General features: G+C 39.7%; 1 protein-coding gene and 1 long non-coding RNA gene across 3 annotated transcripts; one reads left to right on the top strand and one right to left on the bottom strand.

Annotated features, from left to right (window-relative positions):
- Positions 1-1,935: 1,935 nt before the first annotated feature.
- On the top strand, positions 1,936-18,801 carry LOC124287306 (solute carrier family 35 member F6-like). 2 transcript variants are annotated; one of them, XM_046723804.1, is made up of 9 exons: positions 1,936-2,253; positions 5,253-5,325; positions 6,463-6,772; positions 7,247-7,417; positions 8,104-8,214; positions 8,573-8,728; positions 11,413-11,739; positions 15,715-15,814; positions 18,305-18,391. In XM_046723804.1, the coding sequence occupies exons 1-8, from the start codon at positions 2,177-2,179 to the stop codon at positions 15,768-15,770; spliced, it is 1,281 nt and encodes a 426-aa protein (XP_046579760.1). In that variant the 5' UTR covers positions 1,936-2,176; the 3' UTR covers positions 15,771-15,814; positions 18,305-18,391. The 2 variants fall into 2 exon arrangements, with proteins under 2 accessions (XP_046579760.1, XP_046579758.1); XM_046723802.1 differs by lacking the exon at positions 15,715-15,814 and having other exon boundaries at positions 1,937-2,253; positions 18,305-18,801.
- Positions 18,520-19,226, bottom strand: LOC124287307. Its single transcript, XR_006901248.1, has 3 exons — positions 19,154-19,226; positions 18,634-18,709; positions 18,520-18,595 (listed from the first exon to the last, which is right to left on the bottom strand). It is a non-coding gene; the product is annotated as an uncharacterized LOC124287307 (long non-coding RNA).
- Between the last annotated feature and the right edge of the window lie 282 nt (positions 19,227-19,508).

The following is a 19,508-nucleotide window of genomic DNA, read 5'->3' on the forward strand; positions in this document are numbered from 1 at the left end:
CGGCGGAGGACACCAGAAATGGGCTTCACGCATTGTGAAGTGCCCATGTGGGAAATCGAACCCGGGTCTTCGGCGCGACGACCGAACGCCTTAACCACTAGGCTACCTCACCGTCCCAACGATGCTGAGTAACCTTGAAACGAAATCAGGGGGCATCTGAGATTCCTCTACACCAGTTTCGTGAAGATCCGGGTTAGAACTGATCTTCAGCAGCCCATGCATGCTTGTCCTAAGAGGCGACTAACGGGATCGGGTGGTTAGGCTTTACTGACTAGGTTGACACATGTAATCATAAGCCTATTGCGTAGATCGATGCCCATGTTGTTGATCACTGGATTGTCTGGTCCAGACTCGATTATTTACAGACTGCCAAACTATAGTTGGAATATTGCGACGTTAAATAATAAACAAATCAGACACACCGCAGGTTTCAGGTACACCTAACGTGGAGGTTACTAGGCCTCAGGCATACAGAAATAGAAAACACACATAATATCTTTTACAATATTTTAGTGCAGAGAGTAGAAAAAATCCAAAGGTACGCAAGTCGTATACGTTTATCATTTTGGTGAAAAACCTCAAGTATGGTTCCATGTTAACAACCCCGCATCACAACAGCTGAATGACGCAGTTGAACACAGCGAATCGAAACGATTTAATACCTATATATACATATATGCAAGTCAAAACAAAATCGGAGACTCAGAGTGAGCGAGTGGCAAGGGTTACCCTTCCTCTTTGAACAACAATTCAAACAATTCATACTGAAACAAGGTGTTAGCTAAAACGTAGGAGAACCAGAGGAGACGAAGTCATATATAGGTTCCCAGGGGCGGAAACAGCTTTTTGAGAAAGGGGGGTGAACACTATTGAGAAAAGGAGGGGTGCACACTTCATTTTCAGCCGAGTTTCAATGGTCATTTAATAAACTTTCAGGACAAAAGGGGGGTGCGCACCCCTGCACCCCTCCCCCCCTCTGGATCCGCCTATGGTTCCGCAATGATCAGTACATCCTGGCTCATGTTAAAGGGAAATATCTTTCTGTTTTACTCTCTCAGTGCACACTTCGGTTGTTTCGGGAAGGAGACAACATACTGAAATACAAGTATTATACAATTTAAGAACTAACATTCACTGGGAAAATGAGATTAAAACAAATCAATAAAGGAATGCACAATGTCATTCAGAAAGTAATCAAATATGGCAAATGTCATAGGTGGATGAGTGGGTTAGACTGCTGGCGATTAGGTGCCTGAGAGTGTGGGTTCGAATCCCGGATGAGACCCAACCTAACAAATGTAACAACATGTACTTTTCCTGAGGAAATGTAATCCCACTCCCCCCAAACGTTTAAATGTTATCTTTTATAGCAAGTCGAAAGTCGATATGCGTCAGGAAGATATCGCTTATAAAATATGTGAAACTTCACAGGGTATTTTCGTCTTTCTTCCCATCGAGACAATTGAAGATCCGGGTTAGAATTGATCTTCAGTAACCCATGCTTGTCGTAAGAGGCGACTAACGGGATTTGGTGGTCAGGCTTGTTGACTTGGTTAACACATGTCATCGTATCCCAGCTGCGTAGACTGATGCTCATGATGTTGATCATTGGATTGTCTGGTCCAGACTCAGTGATTTACAGACCGCCGCCATATAGCTGGAATATTGCTGAGTGCGGCGTAAAACTATACTCACCTACTCACTCTTCCGATCGAATGAACAAATACAAAACCTGCCTACTATTATTCTAAAATGTTGTGAAACAGATATTTGTTGAAGTTAGGCAGGGTACAGCCCGGGAACCCCATCCTAGCCATTCTGCGAATACCAGGGTCTCACACAGTACCAACCCGACGTGAGCACACGAGTTTCCGTCCTCGCCAAAGATGGTTCACTGGCCGCGGCATTGAGAGAGTCGTTCAGGAGTTATGTCCCTTGGTTATAGGAAAACCCCAGAATTCATTTAACTTTGTTGACAAAAATCGATGTGAAACCGAAATAATTTTGATAACTAATCACCATGTCAACAGTCCATACTTGACCATACAGTCTTGACATTGACAAGGAAGAGAGAAGATTATAGGGTAATGTAAACTGGAAAGACCCGAAACAAATCGTTACCAGGAAGTTGTATACAGCCTTTTAACGCGGAAGAAGACCAAGAGTAAAAGCAGACATGTCGATTTGCACAGAAAACAACATCTTCGGCTTTTTCTTCGTCGTCAACGGAGCCATTAATTCTTTATCACAAGGGTAAGGTTTAGATATGTGTCGTGTTCATGTATGCATTGCGCTGGTAAGTTAGTTTTGTGTACTTTAGCCTGTGTTATAGAGCAACACTGCACTGTGCCCAATCGTTTGTTTGAACAATGTCTGAATGTCTGAAATTTACGATCTGCCGAAAAAGGTTTAAAAAGCGTGTTTCAAGAATGCTAAAAACCTATCGAAATTCTTGACAATATGCCACTTCAATTCCATTCTTGTGAATTAAGTACATTTGATAATTAACATTTTTAACAAAGCAGACAATTCTAACAGGAAGCAAAACCACAAGTTTGAAAATAATGCTGTACCTTTGGACTTTCATGAGTTTGTGACAGGCATTGAGCAATTGTGGGATGACTGTGTTCAAGATAGTCATGTCATATTTCCACAGTAAAGAGGGGGGACCTAGGTAGCCTAGTGGTTAAAGCGTTCGCTCGTCACACCGAAATCCCGGGTTCGAGTTCCCACGTGGGTACAATGTGTGAAGCCCATATCTGGTGTCCCCCACCGTGATGTCGTCGCTGGAATATTGCTAAAAGCGGCTTAAAATCGGCTTAAAATCATACTCACTCACTCGACAGTGCAGAACACAAGCAGCTTTAGGTGATAACATCATGTGAACAGGTGATAACATCTAGTAAGTTCTTGAAAAAAAGAACCATGTCTCTGATGGTTCACCACATATCACCTTCATTTGTGGCTCAGCTTGCTATTTCTTACTTCAAGAATGAGTGAGTGAGCCTGGTTGAACGGAACTTCCAGTAATATACCAGCATAATCGTGTCACGAGACATTGGTTCCACAGATTGTAAACTTATGGAACTGAACCCAGGCCTTCAGTTTGACAAGCAAACACTTTAGCCACAGGACTACCCAAACATCCCATATTTCAAGAACTTAACCGAGCCATATAAGTGGGACTGATCATTGCTGGTACTTATCTCAAGAGAGTATTAGCAAGATTACGGTAATATCCAGACAACACCACACAACACAACAACACACACAACACAACACAACAGAGCACACTACACAGCACCACACACCACACCACACTGCACAACACTACACCACACCGCACAACACAACACACCACACCACACACCACACCACACCACACCCTCAAAGACAGACACCATACAAACCTCCTGGACCACACCTTCCATTCCACCACACCAAAAGCCTTTACCCTCAAACTCCTCCACCAGACATCCACTCCACTCACCATACGCTCCCTCTGAAATCACCTTCATATTCTGATCTCTTGTTCCAGAGAACGTAATTTATATTCCAAGGTGTAATGTAATTTTCTTACTGATTGTTCCTGCAGTACAAGCATCAATGATGCTAGCTGCTGAGTGCTGCCGCTGTTGCTGCAGGGTTTTGTAAACAGGTCAAGCAACAATGAGTACCAGTACATTAATTTAATAAAACTTAGTTCAGTGTAAGTAACTGACAAAACTGAGCAATTTTGTGTGTTAAATGATCTGCACATAACTGCACTCTGATTTACATAATTTCAGAACTTGTATATATAAAGAAAGTTACAATTTAAATAAAGAATATTAACCTTGCTTATTTGATCTGCAGTCTAGGGGTAGCCTCGTGGATACAGCATTCGCTTGTTACACCGAACATCTGGGTTCAATTCCCATCATGGGTACAATGTGTGAAGCCCATTTCTGGTGTCCCTCACAGTGATATTGGTGAGTGATTGAGTGAGTTTGGTTTTACGCCGCTTTTAGCAATATTCCAGCAACATCATGGCGGGGGGGGGACACCAGAAATGGGCTTCACACATTGTACCAATGTGGGGAATCGAACCCGGGTCTTCGGCGTGACGAGCGAACACTTTAACCACTAGGCTACCCCACCGCCCCAGTGATATTGGTGGAATATTGCTGAAAATGGCATAAAACTAAACTCACTCACTCACTTTCCTCTAAAATGTTGATATAGGTCCAAAAGTAGATATTTTGTAGACATTATTGAAAAATGCTGATATCTGATATAAGATACATGAGGGTATACCTCGCTCAGTAGAGATATAGAATAATATCACCCCAAAATACAGTCAACACCAACTAGGATCAGCATAGATCAGTGTACCTACACAGTATACCCAGTACAACTGGCTACCCACAACTGATGTGCACCCAAATCCACCCCTGTCAATACAATGGAAAACTTGGTCCAGTATTGGCACAATGTTGGATTGATGTGTCATCAGAGATCAGTGTTGCGCAAGAATTACCAATATAATCTTCCAAAATTAAACTTACGTTAAGTGTGATACAGAACAATGATACAGTAGTTTATTCTATTTTGCATTTCGCTTTGAGCAAATGTTTTTACAGAATCTAGCGCTATACAATACTACATTATTATTATTATTTATTACTATTGTATTAGATATGTCCACACAATCACCGGACATCCTTGTTATTGCATCAGTTGATGCTCTGTAGCCACTAGACAGGTCAAGTGTTTCTATTTCTGAATATTTCCTGCATTGTACAGGCATGTGTTAATGTTGTATACTCCCCATGAAAAGTTTAGACTCCCTAGTGTAAATGTAGCCACTTACTTCAGTCAACTGTTCTAAACTAAATTTTGCAAAATATCCCATACTGTTTAAAGGTGCTGTTTATACATGAACTGATGTATTGTAAAACAAATTCATAACGTTGAAAAGATTATTGTCATACGTTCAATAAAAGATGAAACTTGGTTAAAAATGGCGAATTCTTATCAAAACTGTACACCAAAACGCAGCTGTTCACATGCACGATACTTGCACATACTTTTCAGCAGCTTGATGCATGATCCTCGTGCAATTAATCTGCATAAGGTTTGCAGTTGTTTCCCCCAAGTTAGTGGAGAAATTCATCTTCTTTGTAACCATATATACATACATAACATATATTGAATGTTTTAAGTGAGTCTAAACTTTTGATGGGTAGTATATATTGATGTTCTTGCAACAGATGGGCTGAGCATACCAACACAACAGCCTTCACTCAACAGAAGCAGCATGCATTTGCTCATCCGTTCTTCCTGGTGAGTTGGCAATTGTCCAAAGTGTGGAAATTTCCATCATTGGATTTCCTTGTGGAACAATGTCTCCCTCGGAGACCAAGAGAATAAATTAAATAGGAGACTTTCTCAAGGTTGGAATGCCTCAGCCAGAAATTATGGATTATTATCTGCTCCACTTGGGATTTGTTTTGTCAATAAACATATTTTTGATTTTTAAGTAAGCAACTTTATTTCTGGACAATTTCCACAGACTGATCTTAGTACTAGAGTCTTGTAAGCCTGTAGTATGTTAAAGTATCAGAGTTATTATCATCTAAGAAAAAACAGACAGTCTTGGATTATGGTTGATGTAAACTGCAGAACTTAAAATGTCAACCATATTTTCTACAGTTTAACATTAAAATTACCATATGTTCTACACTCATGGCTTTTGGGCAGGTGGAGTGATAAATGACATAAGTATATATGTTAAAAGGAAAGAGTGCCAGGGATTATCCTCGACGGCCAGGTATGGGAGTCATCTCGACTCCCTTTCTGACTTCAAGGGAGTCATATGCAAAAATATGGAGTCCAAATGCCAGGATGTTTCACTTTATGTTACTAGGGAATAAGTTGACTTGGTGCTTCTTGGTGTCAGTTTGTCAAATTGACACAACAGCAACCTTAACCTCAGTATTTTCAACACAAATTGCATCAAATATATGACTGCATCAGTGCCTTGGGGACCCTTGATCCCCACAAGTACCTTTACCCTCCTGCAATGAAGATTTTGCTGTATTTTTTGACATGGTGACAAATCCCAACATATTCCCATCATTGTTGGTGCAGAAGAAGTTGTTAGAGACGCTATATCTCATCTGAGTGTTACCCATCTGATGGGGCACGAATGGCTCAGTCATCTTAGGCTCTTTAAGCTAAGTGCTTTATAGGCATGCTAGAAATCTGCCATCATTGGTTCAAATGCCAGTTCTCTCGAAATGTTTCCAGGTTTGACAAAACCCATGCTCATGGGTTTCACCAAAGTTTAAACACCTGTAACTTGCATCTCTTGGGGCTTAGCTCCACCATCAAACTGACACACCATACTTTAACTGCAGTGGCATTAAACCTAATTCACTCACTCACTCACTCACTCATATGTTTACTCTTGTCATGCAGCAATGTGGCAAGTTCTTCGGTGAACTGTTCTGCCTTCTCCTCTATGGCATCGTCTTCGGTCGTTGTGGGAGCTCCAACACCCCACTAACCTTACCCCCAGACAACGCACAGAACAGACCTGCCCCAGCGGCTCGTCCAACAACGGCACCGACTCGACCCCCGACCAACTTTATCCAGCTGCAAGAACAGGAACCATCAACATGGAACAAGTTTATCTTCGTTCCCTGTGCACTTTGCGACCTGGCCAAGACTGGGATGTTGTATGTTGGACTGAAACTCACATACTCCAGCAGTTATATCATGTTGCGAGGTAAGTCAAAGGGAGGTAATCACCTGGTTATTACAGAGTTGCCTCCCTTGATTGTGCAGGCCACCAGTAACACTGAAACAATATAAGACTTCCATTTGTTGTTCAGTCTTATAAATCTCTCTCTGTAAGAATTGCAGTACAGAGTATTAGATATGTCACATACGCTTCATACAAAATATGTCATTTGGCTTGTAATTAAATATATTTTACATGAAAGAGTTCATAACCTGTACATTACTTGTAGTGACATAGTCAGTTCTAACAACTGGGTGAGGTATTTGGGACCAGTTCCCGATTGGAATTATAACTGTTAAGCATTTAAAGTTGTCAACATTCCATTTGCACAAAAATTGATTTATAATTGTTTGGTTTAATGCCAAACTCAGCAACACTCCAGATACTGAGGTCACAAATTCCCCTAGATATCCCAGCCTGTTCCGCTCACCCCTGTCACATGTTCTGCATCCCTTGCAGGGTCTGTGCTGTTCTTCACCTCGCTGTTGTCCGTGGCGTTCCTGGCCAGGAACCTTCAGACTCAGATGTGGGTGGGGATAGGTGTGTCCATCGTGGGCATGGCAGTCATCGGGATTCGGGACTATATATTTCCACCCAGTTCCAAGTACGATGCATATGGAATAGCTGCAGGTGAGACGGTTATATACAGATATTAGTAAAGATATAAGATCTAAGGATTCCTGGGATATGGAAATGATTCCAAACTAAAATGTCTTGGTAGGAATTAGTGGTGGTCCTACACTAGTAGGAATATTTGGAAAAATCATTATTTTGTTCAAAATTTGGAATTTATTTAATGTTTTCCTAAATTCAGGGTGTTTTAACATCAAATTGTTGCAGTGGAATCAGTGCAAAAATCCTGAACATATCTTAACACTTCCTTCTCTGTCTTCCTGGTGATATCACTGCAATAACAGGAACCCAGTTATGACTTGATTGGTGATTTTAACAGATGAACTGGAAATATTTAGTTCCAATTTGGGATTTTTTCCTGACATTTGCTGCAGACTAAAAGCAGCCTCTCAGTGAGTTAGAATAAGTCCCAGTCTTCCAAATGTGGAATTGAAATTTGAACAAATAACAACTTTCGTATTGTTTCTAATGAATCGATTCAAGGCGATAATGTTGCTTCATGGGGTTAACTTTATGATGGTGGGTAGGATCATGGCATGACTTGGAGTGGTCCATCAAATGGGTTTGAAAACATTCGTGGGATTTTTCTAGGTTTACTTAAATTTTATTGCCCTTGTACATATGCACTTTTGTGCATTTTTGACTTGGTGATGTGGATGATGATGATGATGATGATGATCCAGGTGACCTACTGATTGTGATGGCCCAGATCATGACAGCAACCAAAGTCGTCTTAGAGCAAAAGTTCGTCACCAAGCACAACATCCATCCCTTGTTGGCTGTGGGACTGGAAGGTGAGTTTCCTTACCCAGGCAGTCACCTTTCTTGTTTAATATGGGGCATTGGGGGTAGCCTAGTGGTTAAAGCTTTCACTCGTCACGCCGAAGATCTGGGTTCAATTCTCCACATGGGTACAATGTGTGCAGCCCATTTCTGGTGTTCCCCGCCGTGATATTGCTGGAATATTGCTAAAAGCGGCATAAAACTAAACTCATTCACTACTCATTAATATACAGCCATGATACAAGGTTAGTAATACATGTACATATTAATAATATTATGCAAGAAGTGAATGCTGAGACATCAAGTGGCCGGGTCCCACTTAAACCTTTTTTCAACAAATCAGACTGCATGACATACTTTTATTTCCAGGATTGTTTGGGTTCCTTATCACGGTCATCCTACTGATCCCATTCTACTTCGTCAAGGCTGGAGCCTTCAGCGTCCTTCCTGAAAACAGACTGGAAGATCCCAAAGATGCATTCATGCAGATCAAGAGCACCTGGCAAATTGCACTGGCCTTCATTGGTGGGTACACTGATTTACTGAGAGAAACAAATAAAGGATCACAGGAAAATTCAAGCGTTCCTTTTAAATATTATTTTCCAGTTTTCATCACCAGAGCGCTATTCAAAGCTGGTGATAAAAACTAGAAAATATTAAAGGAACGCTGGCATTTTCCTGTGATCCTTTATTCGTTTCTCTCAGTATATTTCATCTCATCAAATGTTGTTGCTTGTTGAAACAAAAATAGAGAAATATTTCATTTGTGTTCAATTGAACAAATTGCCTCAATGATAAAAAAATTCAAAAATATTTAGTCATATTTACTTTATATATACATGTTTATATTTATTATTATTTTTTTCAATATTTGTCACATATTGGTGAAAAACAAGAAACTATCTGTTGAAATAGAAGCTGAAACAAACATAGTAGGGTTAGAAACCAAGCATAATGCAATATATATGGCTGGCCTCATTAGAATATTAAAAATATAATGTAAGTTATTATATCAGGGCGGACCAATTTAAGTTCTTATTATAAAAGTTTGTTGTGTATTATTTTAACCAGGTATGCCAAAGAGGACATTAAAAAGAACCATGTACCTGCTTTTTATGGCAGACTTATTCACCAATGTTGGATAACCTGTACCAACCTAAACCTATTCAACTTGTTGAATGACCCACAAAATTGTATTTATACGCCATTACAATTTTATTATTATTTTGGACTCCGTGCACCCATCCGTGCAAATTTGTCTTTTCTTGAGCAGAACATAAAAAACATTCAATATTTCTTCACCAAGCTTGGCACATAGATAGGTCTGGTGGTGAACTGGTGCCTTTTGGTAGTTTTGGATTTCTGAGTAAAATATGTTTTTGCGTTGCCATGGCAACAATTTAACTTTGACTGAAATGGGTGGTGGTGCTCCTTTCCGGAGCAGAACTTTAAAACCTTTCAATACTCAATACACTTTTATTCAAGAACCTAGTGACATCAGTCAACAGTACCGCTCTATTTGCAGCATCAACATTACTGAGGTACATTCAACTGTAGAAGCACTCAGGCAGTCGATTGTTGATACAAACGACTAGTACATGTATATGAATAGTTTACATATATATGTTTTGATGAGATCAATGTGAAGAACAACGTACCATTTGACTTAGTCACAACTAGCTGACATATATTGGTAGTCTGGGGGATAACACTGAAATATGAGGAAAAATCACAATTATCCATAACATAGCCAGTGAAACATGAATTGAATATTTGAACTGTTTTATGAATGATTGCTATGAAAGTGTATTAAAAAAGTGACAGACATGTATGCAAGAATAGTGCTGTGAATAGATGTTAATTAATATGTATTATTATGCTTTTGATGTGTTTACTGCATGGAAATATAATAAATCGAAATATAATAATTCAATTTTGAACATTGTGCGTTAATACCAACTTTTAGATCTTCCTGAATGTAGCTTCGTTGTGTAGCTCTACCTGAATGTAAGTTGGTTGTGAAGCCTTACCTGAGTGTAGCTTGTTACAAATGTAAGAAATGTTACATGAAATGTGTATAGGTCCTTCAGATTTGTGTAAGGATCATCTAGGTTTATGTACAGGTCTTCCAAGTTTAGGGCAAGACAGTCAAATAATGTTTGAATGCCCCAAATCAGGTAAGGATTGGACAGGAATTTCATAGTAAAATTATACGAGACCGCTCTGATAAATAGATGTAGCTCGCTTTACTTAAAAAAATAGGTTGGAAACTAACAGCTTTTGTGATTTGCTAGACTATTTTGATGGACCAATCAGCGAGCGCTTACGTTGCCGGTAAGGTAATGCTATGAAAAGGCGCGAAAAATATGTATCGCGATACGTATCGTATCGTGACCTTAAAATCGTGATACGTATCGTATCGTGAGATTGGTGTATCGTGACACCCCTATAGTGTATATTCCTAATGCAGGATATTAACCATCCCAAAACACACAAGTGTGATAACCTATTTATCATACAATGTCATTTTTGCTTTATAATTTAAAAAAATGCGATTTCAAATGCCACAAATCATGAAACTAAACTTCGTGGAATGTCTATGACGTCACAAATATGTGCGGAGTAATACGTTACGTCCCAAGCCCGGTGACATAACTTTCTCCTGATCACTCAGCGGTCATCTAGTTCCAAGTAAGCTTTTATGCTAAAGCACGTATTGTTGTCAACAAATCTTAGCTTACGTTTGAAAAATAACAACAAACTCACGTGGAACTTCAGAAACCTTCAATTAACCTTTTGAACAACCAAATACGCTTTAATGTTAGCGTGACACTGTGCACCGCTAACACTGACAGTCGGTCGGGGAACTGATGTTGGTATCTTCGTAAGCCTATGAATTTCTATCTTCGCTTTGTAATCTACTACATCTATCATAACCAGGCATGAATGTTCTGGGATCAAAGCACTGACAGTACCGTAACCACGACCGTCAATCCGGACACGACCGCTGACCCTTGATGCCATGTTTGTTTACACTGTGAAAGTAGTCACTGAAATTTGCATATGACCTCTCTAATTTGCATCGATATCCGTAAATGACCCCAACGGATACCGAAAATATCCATTGGCTTTATCCTGCCGAGAACACTATCCATTGTATGATAAAAGGAAATCTTATGTTTTTAAGTCTTTCATTCTTTGATTTTCAGGATGTGTAGTGAGTGTTGCCTTCTACTTCTACTTTGGAATCGACTTTGCCAAGAAACATGGTGCTATAGCCAGGATGGTGCTGGATGGCTTTGCATCATTGATATCGTGGGCAGTGTTTCTGGGAGTAGGCTGGCAGAAGTGGCACCCGCTGCAGATACTGGGGTTCATCCTGGTTGTGGTGGGAATCTTACTGTACAGTGACTACGTCTTCATGCCGGCATTCAACATGCTGCGGAGGAGATATTTCCCCACGTACATCCGCGACACCAGTATCCCCATCCCTCGACCTGAAGACATGCGGCCCCTGCTCCTGGAGGACTCTCCAGGTTAGAGATGAGGGTCACACAGGTGTAACTCTAACTGGTTGTAGTATGGTTGTGTGGCTTTACCTGGTTGTAGCTAGGTTGTACGGCTTTACCTGGTTGTAGCTAGGTTGTGTAGCTTTACCTGATTGTAGCTTGGTTGTGTAGCTTTACCTGATTGTAGCTTGATTGTGTAGCTTTACCTGATTGTAGCTTAGTTGTGTAGCTTTACCTGGTTGTAGATTGGTTGTGTAGCTTTACCTGATTGTAGCTTGAGTGTAGCTTTACCTGGTTGTAGCTTTACCTGATTGTGGCTTGATTGTGTAGCTTTACCTGATTGTAGCTTGGTTGTGTAGCTTTACCTGATTGTAGGTTGATTGTGTAGCTTTACCTGATTGTAGCTTGGTTGTTTAGCTTTACCTAATTGTAGCTTGATTGTGTAGCTTTACCTGACTGTAGCTTGATTGTGTAGCTTTACCTGATTGTAGCTTGGTTGTGTAGCTTGACCTGATTGTAGCTTGATTGTGTAGCTCTACCTGGTTGTAGCTTGGTTGTGTAGCTCTACCTGATTGTAGCTTGGTTGTGTAGCTTTACCTGATTGTAGATTAGTTGTGTAGCTTTACCTGATTGTAGCTTGATTGTGTAGCTCTACCTCATTGTAGCTTGATTGTGTAGCTTTACCTGGTGGTAGGTTGATTGTGTAGCTTTACCTGGTTGTAGATTGGTTGTGTAGCTTTACCTGATGGTAGCTTGGTTGGGAAGCTTTACCTGGTTGTATCTTGACTGTGTAGCTTTACCTGATTGTAGCTTGGTTGGGTAACTTTACCTGATTGTAGCTTGATTGTGTAGCTTTACCTGATTGTAGCATGGTTGTGTAGCTTTACTTGGTTGTAGCATGGTTGTGTAGCTTTACCTGATTGTAGCTTGGTTGTGTAGCTTTACCTGATTGTAGTTGGTTGGGAAGCTTTACCTGATTGTAGCTTGGTTGGGTAGCATTACCTGATTGTAGCTTGGTTGTTTAGCTTTACCTGATTGTAGCTTGGTTGGGTAGCTTTACCTGGTTGTAGCTTGATTGTGTAGCTTTACCTAATTGTAGCTTAGATGTGTAGCTTTACCTGGTTGTAGCTTGGTTGTGTAGCTTTACCTTATTGTAGATTGGTTGTGTAGCTTTACCTGATTGTAGCTTGGTTGTGTAGCTTTACCTGATTTTGGCTTGGTTGGGTAGCTTTACCTGGTTGTAGATTGGTTGTGTAGCTTTACCTGATTGTAGCTTGGTTGTGTAGCTTTACCTGATTGTAGCTTGGTTAGGTAGCTTTACCTGGTTGTAGATTGGTTGTGTAGCTTTACCTGATTGTAGCTTGGTTGTGTTGCTTTACCTGGTTGTAGATTGGTTGTGTAGCTTTACCTGATTGTAGCGTGGTTGGATAGCTTTACCTGGTTGTAGCTTGATTGTGTAGCTTTGCCTGATTGTAGCTTGGTTGTGTAGCTCCACCTGATTGTAGCTTGGTTGTGTAGCTTTACCTGAATGTAGACTGGTTGTGTAGCTTTACCTGATTGTAGCTTGGTTGTGTAGCTCTACTTGATTGTAGTTTAATTGTGTAGCTTTACTTGATTTTAGCTTGATTGTGTAGCTCTACCTGATTTTAGCTTGATTGTGTAGCTCAACCTGAATGTAGACTGGTTGTTGTAGCTCTGCCTAGTTGTAGCCGTGTTGTGTAGCTTTACCTGATTGTAGCTTGGTTGTGTAGCTCTACTTGGTTGTGTAGCTCTACTTGGTTGTAGCTTGGTTTTGTAGCTCCACCTGAATGTAGACTGGTTGTTGTAGCTCTGCCTAGTTGTAGCTTGGTTGTGTATCTCTACCTGATTGTAGCTTTACTTGATTTTAGCTTGATTGTGTAGCTCTACCTGATTGTAGTTTGGCTGCATAGCTTTTCGTGAATGTAGCTTGGGTCTGTAGCTTTACCTTTATGTAGGTTGGTTGTGTAGCTTTACTTGATTGTAGCCTGATTGTGTAGCTCTACTTGATTGTAGCTTGGTTGTGTAGCTCCACCTGATTGTAGCTTAGTTGTGTAGCTCTACTTGATTGTAGATTGATTGTGTAACTTTACGTAAATGTAACTTGTAGCTTTACCTGATTGTAAGGACCAAGGGAAGGGTCACTGAAGAACATGACAATATTTCATCAGAGACAGAAAGATATTCAGTACATGTGGTGTTATGTCAGTGTTCAGTTTTTGTGATATTTGAAATTTTTATCTTGACTTATCCTTTACACTTTGGCCATACACCTGCATTCACTATAGTCTGGTTCAGACTCAATTATTTACAGACCAAAGCCATATAGCTTGAATACTGCTGAGTGCGGCATTAAACAACCAAACAACCAGCCATACTGAAAGTTGACATTTCCTTTTGCAATTACTGACCTATTTCCTTTCAAAATGACTTTAAATTTAGTTCTTCGGTGGTTAGTGGTTGGAATCAGAGATATGCTGGTTTTTTTCACTGTATTTTAAATGTTGTCATGATGCTCACACTTCTAAATGCATTTCTTGCTCTGCGCTGTTTACACAGAAAGTATTTGAATGTCTGTGCTGACAGCAGTATTTTTTCAGTGTCTGTTTTCCATGTTTGTTGACTCTGTGCCAGAAATCTTGTAACATTTATTACCTTAAAGTGTAGCCAACCAATTTGTTTTAATTGCGATAAGAACAAACCTATTTTCATTGTCTGACAATGACAGTTGTAATTTTTCTTGCATTCACAATAATTTTTCATATCTGACAACAACAAAGTTTAATTTTTCATGTTTGAAGATTACAAGCATCGTTTTCCATATCTGACTATCTCAAACTCTCACTCAAATCACAAACACCATTGTCAAGAGCTACCATATTTCTGTTCTGTTCCATGTCTTTGCCATGTCATTTTGCACATCTGACAATCTCAAATTCTCATGTTTCAAGTGTCTCAAACTCACACTTTACATATTTGACAATCACAAATAGCTGCCATTTTTCCTTTTCAAGTCTTTGCCTGGAGTACAGTTATGAAATCTAATGTGGTGAACTTAATAGGCATAAGAAGAGATACCGAGGATGCACTTGATATATATACCGGTAACTCAGTGACGTACTTGTATTTGCACACAATACAAACCAATCGGACATCTGGGGTTTGTGTGTCCTGGTCATCTTAGGTGCCGCGAATAGATGTGCAGTTGCATCCCAGGGCTACCAGAAACCTATGATCAATTGTTCGAATAATGGTTCACCCTAAATATGTTTCAAGATTGGTGGTTCTGAGCTAAAGGGTTTACCAAAGTGATATCACCTGATTCAGCATCATTTCATGCATTCTGCCCAAACCAATGAACGTCCTGTGATGTAACTGGAATACTGTTGAAGGTGACTCACTCACACTCTCAATCACTATTTGTCTTTTGGACAATATCATTCAAGTCACTTTGCTTTAGGAAGAGTTACCTCCCTTCCATCTGAACATTTATCAGAGTAACCTCCCCTAAAAGTGCCCTTGCATACACTGTGCCCTTAAAATTCAGCATTCCTGATGATAAGCTCTTGAACTGCCACCTCTCTTTAATAAGAGTTACCTCCCTTTCATATGAACTTTTATCAGAGTTACATCCCCTAAAAGTGCCCTTGCATACACTGTCTGGCTTTAAATCCAGCATTCCTGATGATAACCTCTTGAACTGCATCTTCACTTTAGTAAGGGTTACCTCCCTTTCATATGAACTTTTATCAGAGTTACATCCCCTAAAAGTGCCCTTGCATACTGTGACTGTCTGGCTTTAAATCCAGCTTTCCTGATGATAAACTCTTGAACTACATCTTCACTTTAGTAAGGGTTACCTCCCTTTCATTTGAATCAGAGTTTCCTACCCTGAAAGTGGCCTTGCATGCACTGTGCTTCCCTTCTGCCTGGGTTTAAATCCAGTATTCCACATGATAAAGGGCCATAAACTGCTTCTTGCAGGTTTGACTGGAGGCATAGCACCAGGAGGTCCACGTGTTTACCATGCACAGTTGTAATCTACCCATCCTCCTGGTCATCATCATCTTCATCATCGCTTACAGTAACTACATATCACTTTTTGTCCTGAGACCATGTTTCAAAATATGTTTGTGCATTCATTTAATATTCAAAGTTTAACATTTTGCCATCTAACCCACTAAACCACAGCATCTTCCACAAAAGTGGAAGTCAGACAACTGGTAGTCAAGAACACATACTTTGTGTACGCAGAAGCCCAGTGGCTTAGTGGGCTAGATGGCTGACTTTGTATACTGGCAAGGTGCCTGACTCTGAGAGTGTGGGTTCTATTCCCGGATGGGACTCAACTTCTCAAAAGTTCTAGAATCTGAACTTTACTGAGAAAGTTTGTGTGTCACTAGTACATATGTTAGTGATGTATCAATTAATGAAAACTATCGAACATTGATCGGAAGGTCCAAACAAACAAGACATCTGATGTAAGTTTCCATGATCAAACACAGGTGACTTTACCCACTGTCAACCCAGCAAAAGCTTTGTTGTTTCATCAAAAGGTTCATTAACTACTAAACATTCATTACAAAATGTAACGTCAGAACCATCAGAAGTTCAGAATGTATACAGGGGCGATTCCAGGATTTTGGAGAAGTGGGTGGGGTGGGGGTGCACATATATCACGAAGTTCAAAGGTTACAGAGAAATGCTCCCCTGGGAAAAAAATTTCAGGGGAGAAGGGGGAGTTATCCATAATATACATCAAAACATACCTGGTTTGCAAGGTTTGCTTTTCATCATGATCGTTCTTATAAAGCTAGATAGTGATTCAGAGTTAGTTTAGTTGCAGGGGTGTAGTGTTATTATTGCAGGTGTGTAGTGTTATTATTGCAGGTGTGTAGTGTTATTATTGCAGGTGTGTAGTGTAGATATTGCAGGTGTGTAGTGTTATTATTGCAGGTGTGTAGTGTTATTATTGCAGGGGTGTAGTGTAGATATTGCAGGTGTGTAGTGTTATTATTGCAGGTGTGTAGTGTAGATATTGCAGGTGTGGTATTATTATAGCAGGTGTGTAGTGTTATTATAACAGGTGTGTAGTGTAGATATTGCAGGTGTGGTATTATTATAGCAGGTGTGTAGTGTTATTATAACAGGTGTGTAGTGTTAGTTTTGCAGGTGTGTAGTGTTGTTATTGCAGGTGTGTGGTATTATTATTGTAGGCGTGTAGTGTTGTTATTGCAGGTGCTTGACATTGTTATCACAGGTGTGTAGTTATTATTGCAGGTACATAGCATTGATATTGCAGGTGTGTAGTGTAATTATTGCAGGTACATAGCATTGTTATTTAAGGTGTGTAGAGTTATTACTGCAGGTACATAGCATTGTTATTTAAGGTGTGTAGAGTTATTATTGTAGGTGCATGGCATTGTTATGTCAGGTGTGTAGAGTTATTACTGCAGGTGCATAGTATTGTTATTTCAGGTTGTAGTGTTATTATTGCAGGTACATAGCATTGTTATTTCATGTGTGTAGAGTTATTATTGCAGGTACATAGCATTGTTATTTCATGTGTGTAGAGTTATTATTGCAGGTACATAGCATTGTTATTTCATGTGTGTAGAGTTATTACTGCAGGTACATAGCATTGTTATTTCATGTGTGTAGAGTTATTATTGCAGGTACATGGCATTGTTATGTCAGGTGTGTAGAGTTATTATTGCAGGTACATGGCATTGTTATGTCAGGTGTGTAGAGTTATTATTGCAGGTGCATAGCATTGTTATTTCAGGTGTGTAGAGTTATTATTGCAGGTACATGGCATTGTTATGTCAGGTGTGTAGAGTTATTACTGCAGGTGCATAGCATTGTTATTTCATGTGTGTAGAGTTATTATTGCAGGTGCATAGCATTGTTATTTCAGATTGTAGTGTTATTATTGCAGGTACGTAGCATTGTTATTTCATGTGTGTAGAGTTATTACTGCAGGTACATAGCATTGTTATTTCAGGTGTGTTGTGTTATTATTGCATGTACATGGCATTGTTATGTCAGGTGTGTAGAGTTATTACTGCAGGTGCATAGCATTGTTATTTCAGGTGTGTAGAGTTATTACTGCAGGTACATAGCATTGTTATTTAAGGTGTGTAGTGTTATTATTGCAGGTGCATAGCATTGTTATTTCAGGTGTGTTGTGTTATTATTGCAGGTACGTAGCATTGTTATTTCATGTGTGTAGTGTTATTATTGCAGGTACGTAGCATTGTTATTTCAGGTGTGTAGAGTTATTATTGCAGGTACGTAGCATTGTTATTTCAGGTGTGTAGAGTTATTATTGCAGCTACGTAGCATTGTTATTTCAGGTGTTGTGTTATTATTGCAGGTACGTAGCATTGTTATTTCATGTGTGTAGTGTTATTATTGCAGGTACGTAGCATTGTTATTACAGGTACATGGCATTGCAGAATGCAGGAGTATACTGTTAATTTTGCAGGTGTGTGGTGTTGATATTGCAAGTGTTTTGTGTTATTTATACAGATGTGTTGTTTTGTTTTACATGTGTCTTCTGTTATTATTGCAGGTATTCAGGAGGGACGGGAAGGGCCTGGAGGACCTCCACGAGACAATCAGAATGTGCCCTGCTAGTGATCTTCTACCACAAGTTGTCAAATTGTTGGATACCTTTCATATTGTTGAATTCTTGTCAAATTGTTGGATACTTGTCAAATTGTTAGACACCTGTACAATTGTTAGACACCCGTACAGTTGTTAGATGCCTGTACAATTGTTAGACACCTGTACAATTATTAGACACCTGTACAGTTGTTAGACACCTGTGCAATTGTTAGACACCTGTACAGTTGTTAGACATCTTTACAGTTGTTAGACACCTGTGCAATTGTTAGAGACCTGTACAGTTGTTAGACATCTGTACAATTGTTAGACACCTGTGCACTTGTTAGACATCTGTACAGTTGTTAGACACCTGTGCAGTTGTTAGACACCTGTACAGTTGTTAGACACCTGTACAATTGTTAGACACCTGTACAATTGTTAGACACCTGTACAGTTGTTAGACACCTGTGCAGTTGTTAGACACATGTACAGTTGTTAGACACATGTACAATTGTTAGACACATGTACAATTGTTAGACACCTGTGCAATTGTTAGACATCTGTACAGTTGTTAGACACATGTACAATTGTTAGACACATGTGCAATTGTTAGACATCTGTACAGTTGTTAGACACCAGTACAGTTGTTAGACACCTGTACAATTCTTCGACACCAGTACAGTTGTTAGACACCTGTACAATTCTTAGACACCTGTCTAACTGTCAAATTGTTAGAAGCTGTCTAATATTTTGGAACCTGTCAAATGTGCTTACTTGTGACCTATTAGCACATAATTGCCAGATTGTTGGATACCTGTCAAATTATTAGATCTGTCGTGTCCTCACCATAATCGACCATAGTCGATGACATTTCGACTATTTCGCACCTGGTCGGTAACTTCTGTCACAGTGGCAACAAGGCTTCCGGAGTTGTCTCCCTTATACCATTGAAAGTAAAGTCTTAAGTGTCCATACACTACAAGATCCATGTAAACTTTTAAGAAAGCTGTTTAATTGTTGGACCGCTGTCATATTGTAAGACACTTGTCTACTGCTTAGAAAGCTGTCAAATTGTCATTAGCCGTCATATCACTGCAAAGGGTTCAAATGTTGTTGCCATCTACCTTTCATCTTGAAGTTGTACATAGTAAACTCACATATAGTTGTTA

Source organism: Haliotis rubra, unplaced genomic scaffold, assembly GCF_003918875.1.
Source record: "Haliotis rubra isolate DU_JTF1 unplaced genomic scaffold, ASM391887v1 Scf4, whole genome shotgun sequence".
Lineage (NCBI taxonomy): Eukaryota > Metazoa > Mollusca > Gastropoda > Lepetellida > Haliotidae > Haliotis > Haliotis rubra.

Excerpts from the sequence above, each read along its gene's own strand:
- LOC124287306 (XM_046723802.1), top strand. The coding sequence starts at position 2,177 with ATGTCGATTTGCACAGAAAACAACATCTTCGGCTTTTTCTTCGTCGTC. Across the intron at positions 5,326-6,462 it reads TTGCTCATCCGTTCTTCCTG|CAATGTGGCAAGTTCTTCGG; the intron begins GTGAGTTGGCAA and ends CTTGTCATGCAG. Across the intron at positions 11,740-18,304 it reads GCTCCTGGAGGACTCTCCAG|GTATTCAGGAGGGACGGGAA; the intron begins GTTAGAGATGAG and ends TTATTATTGCAG.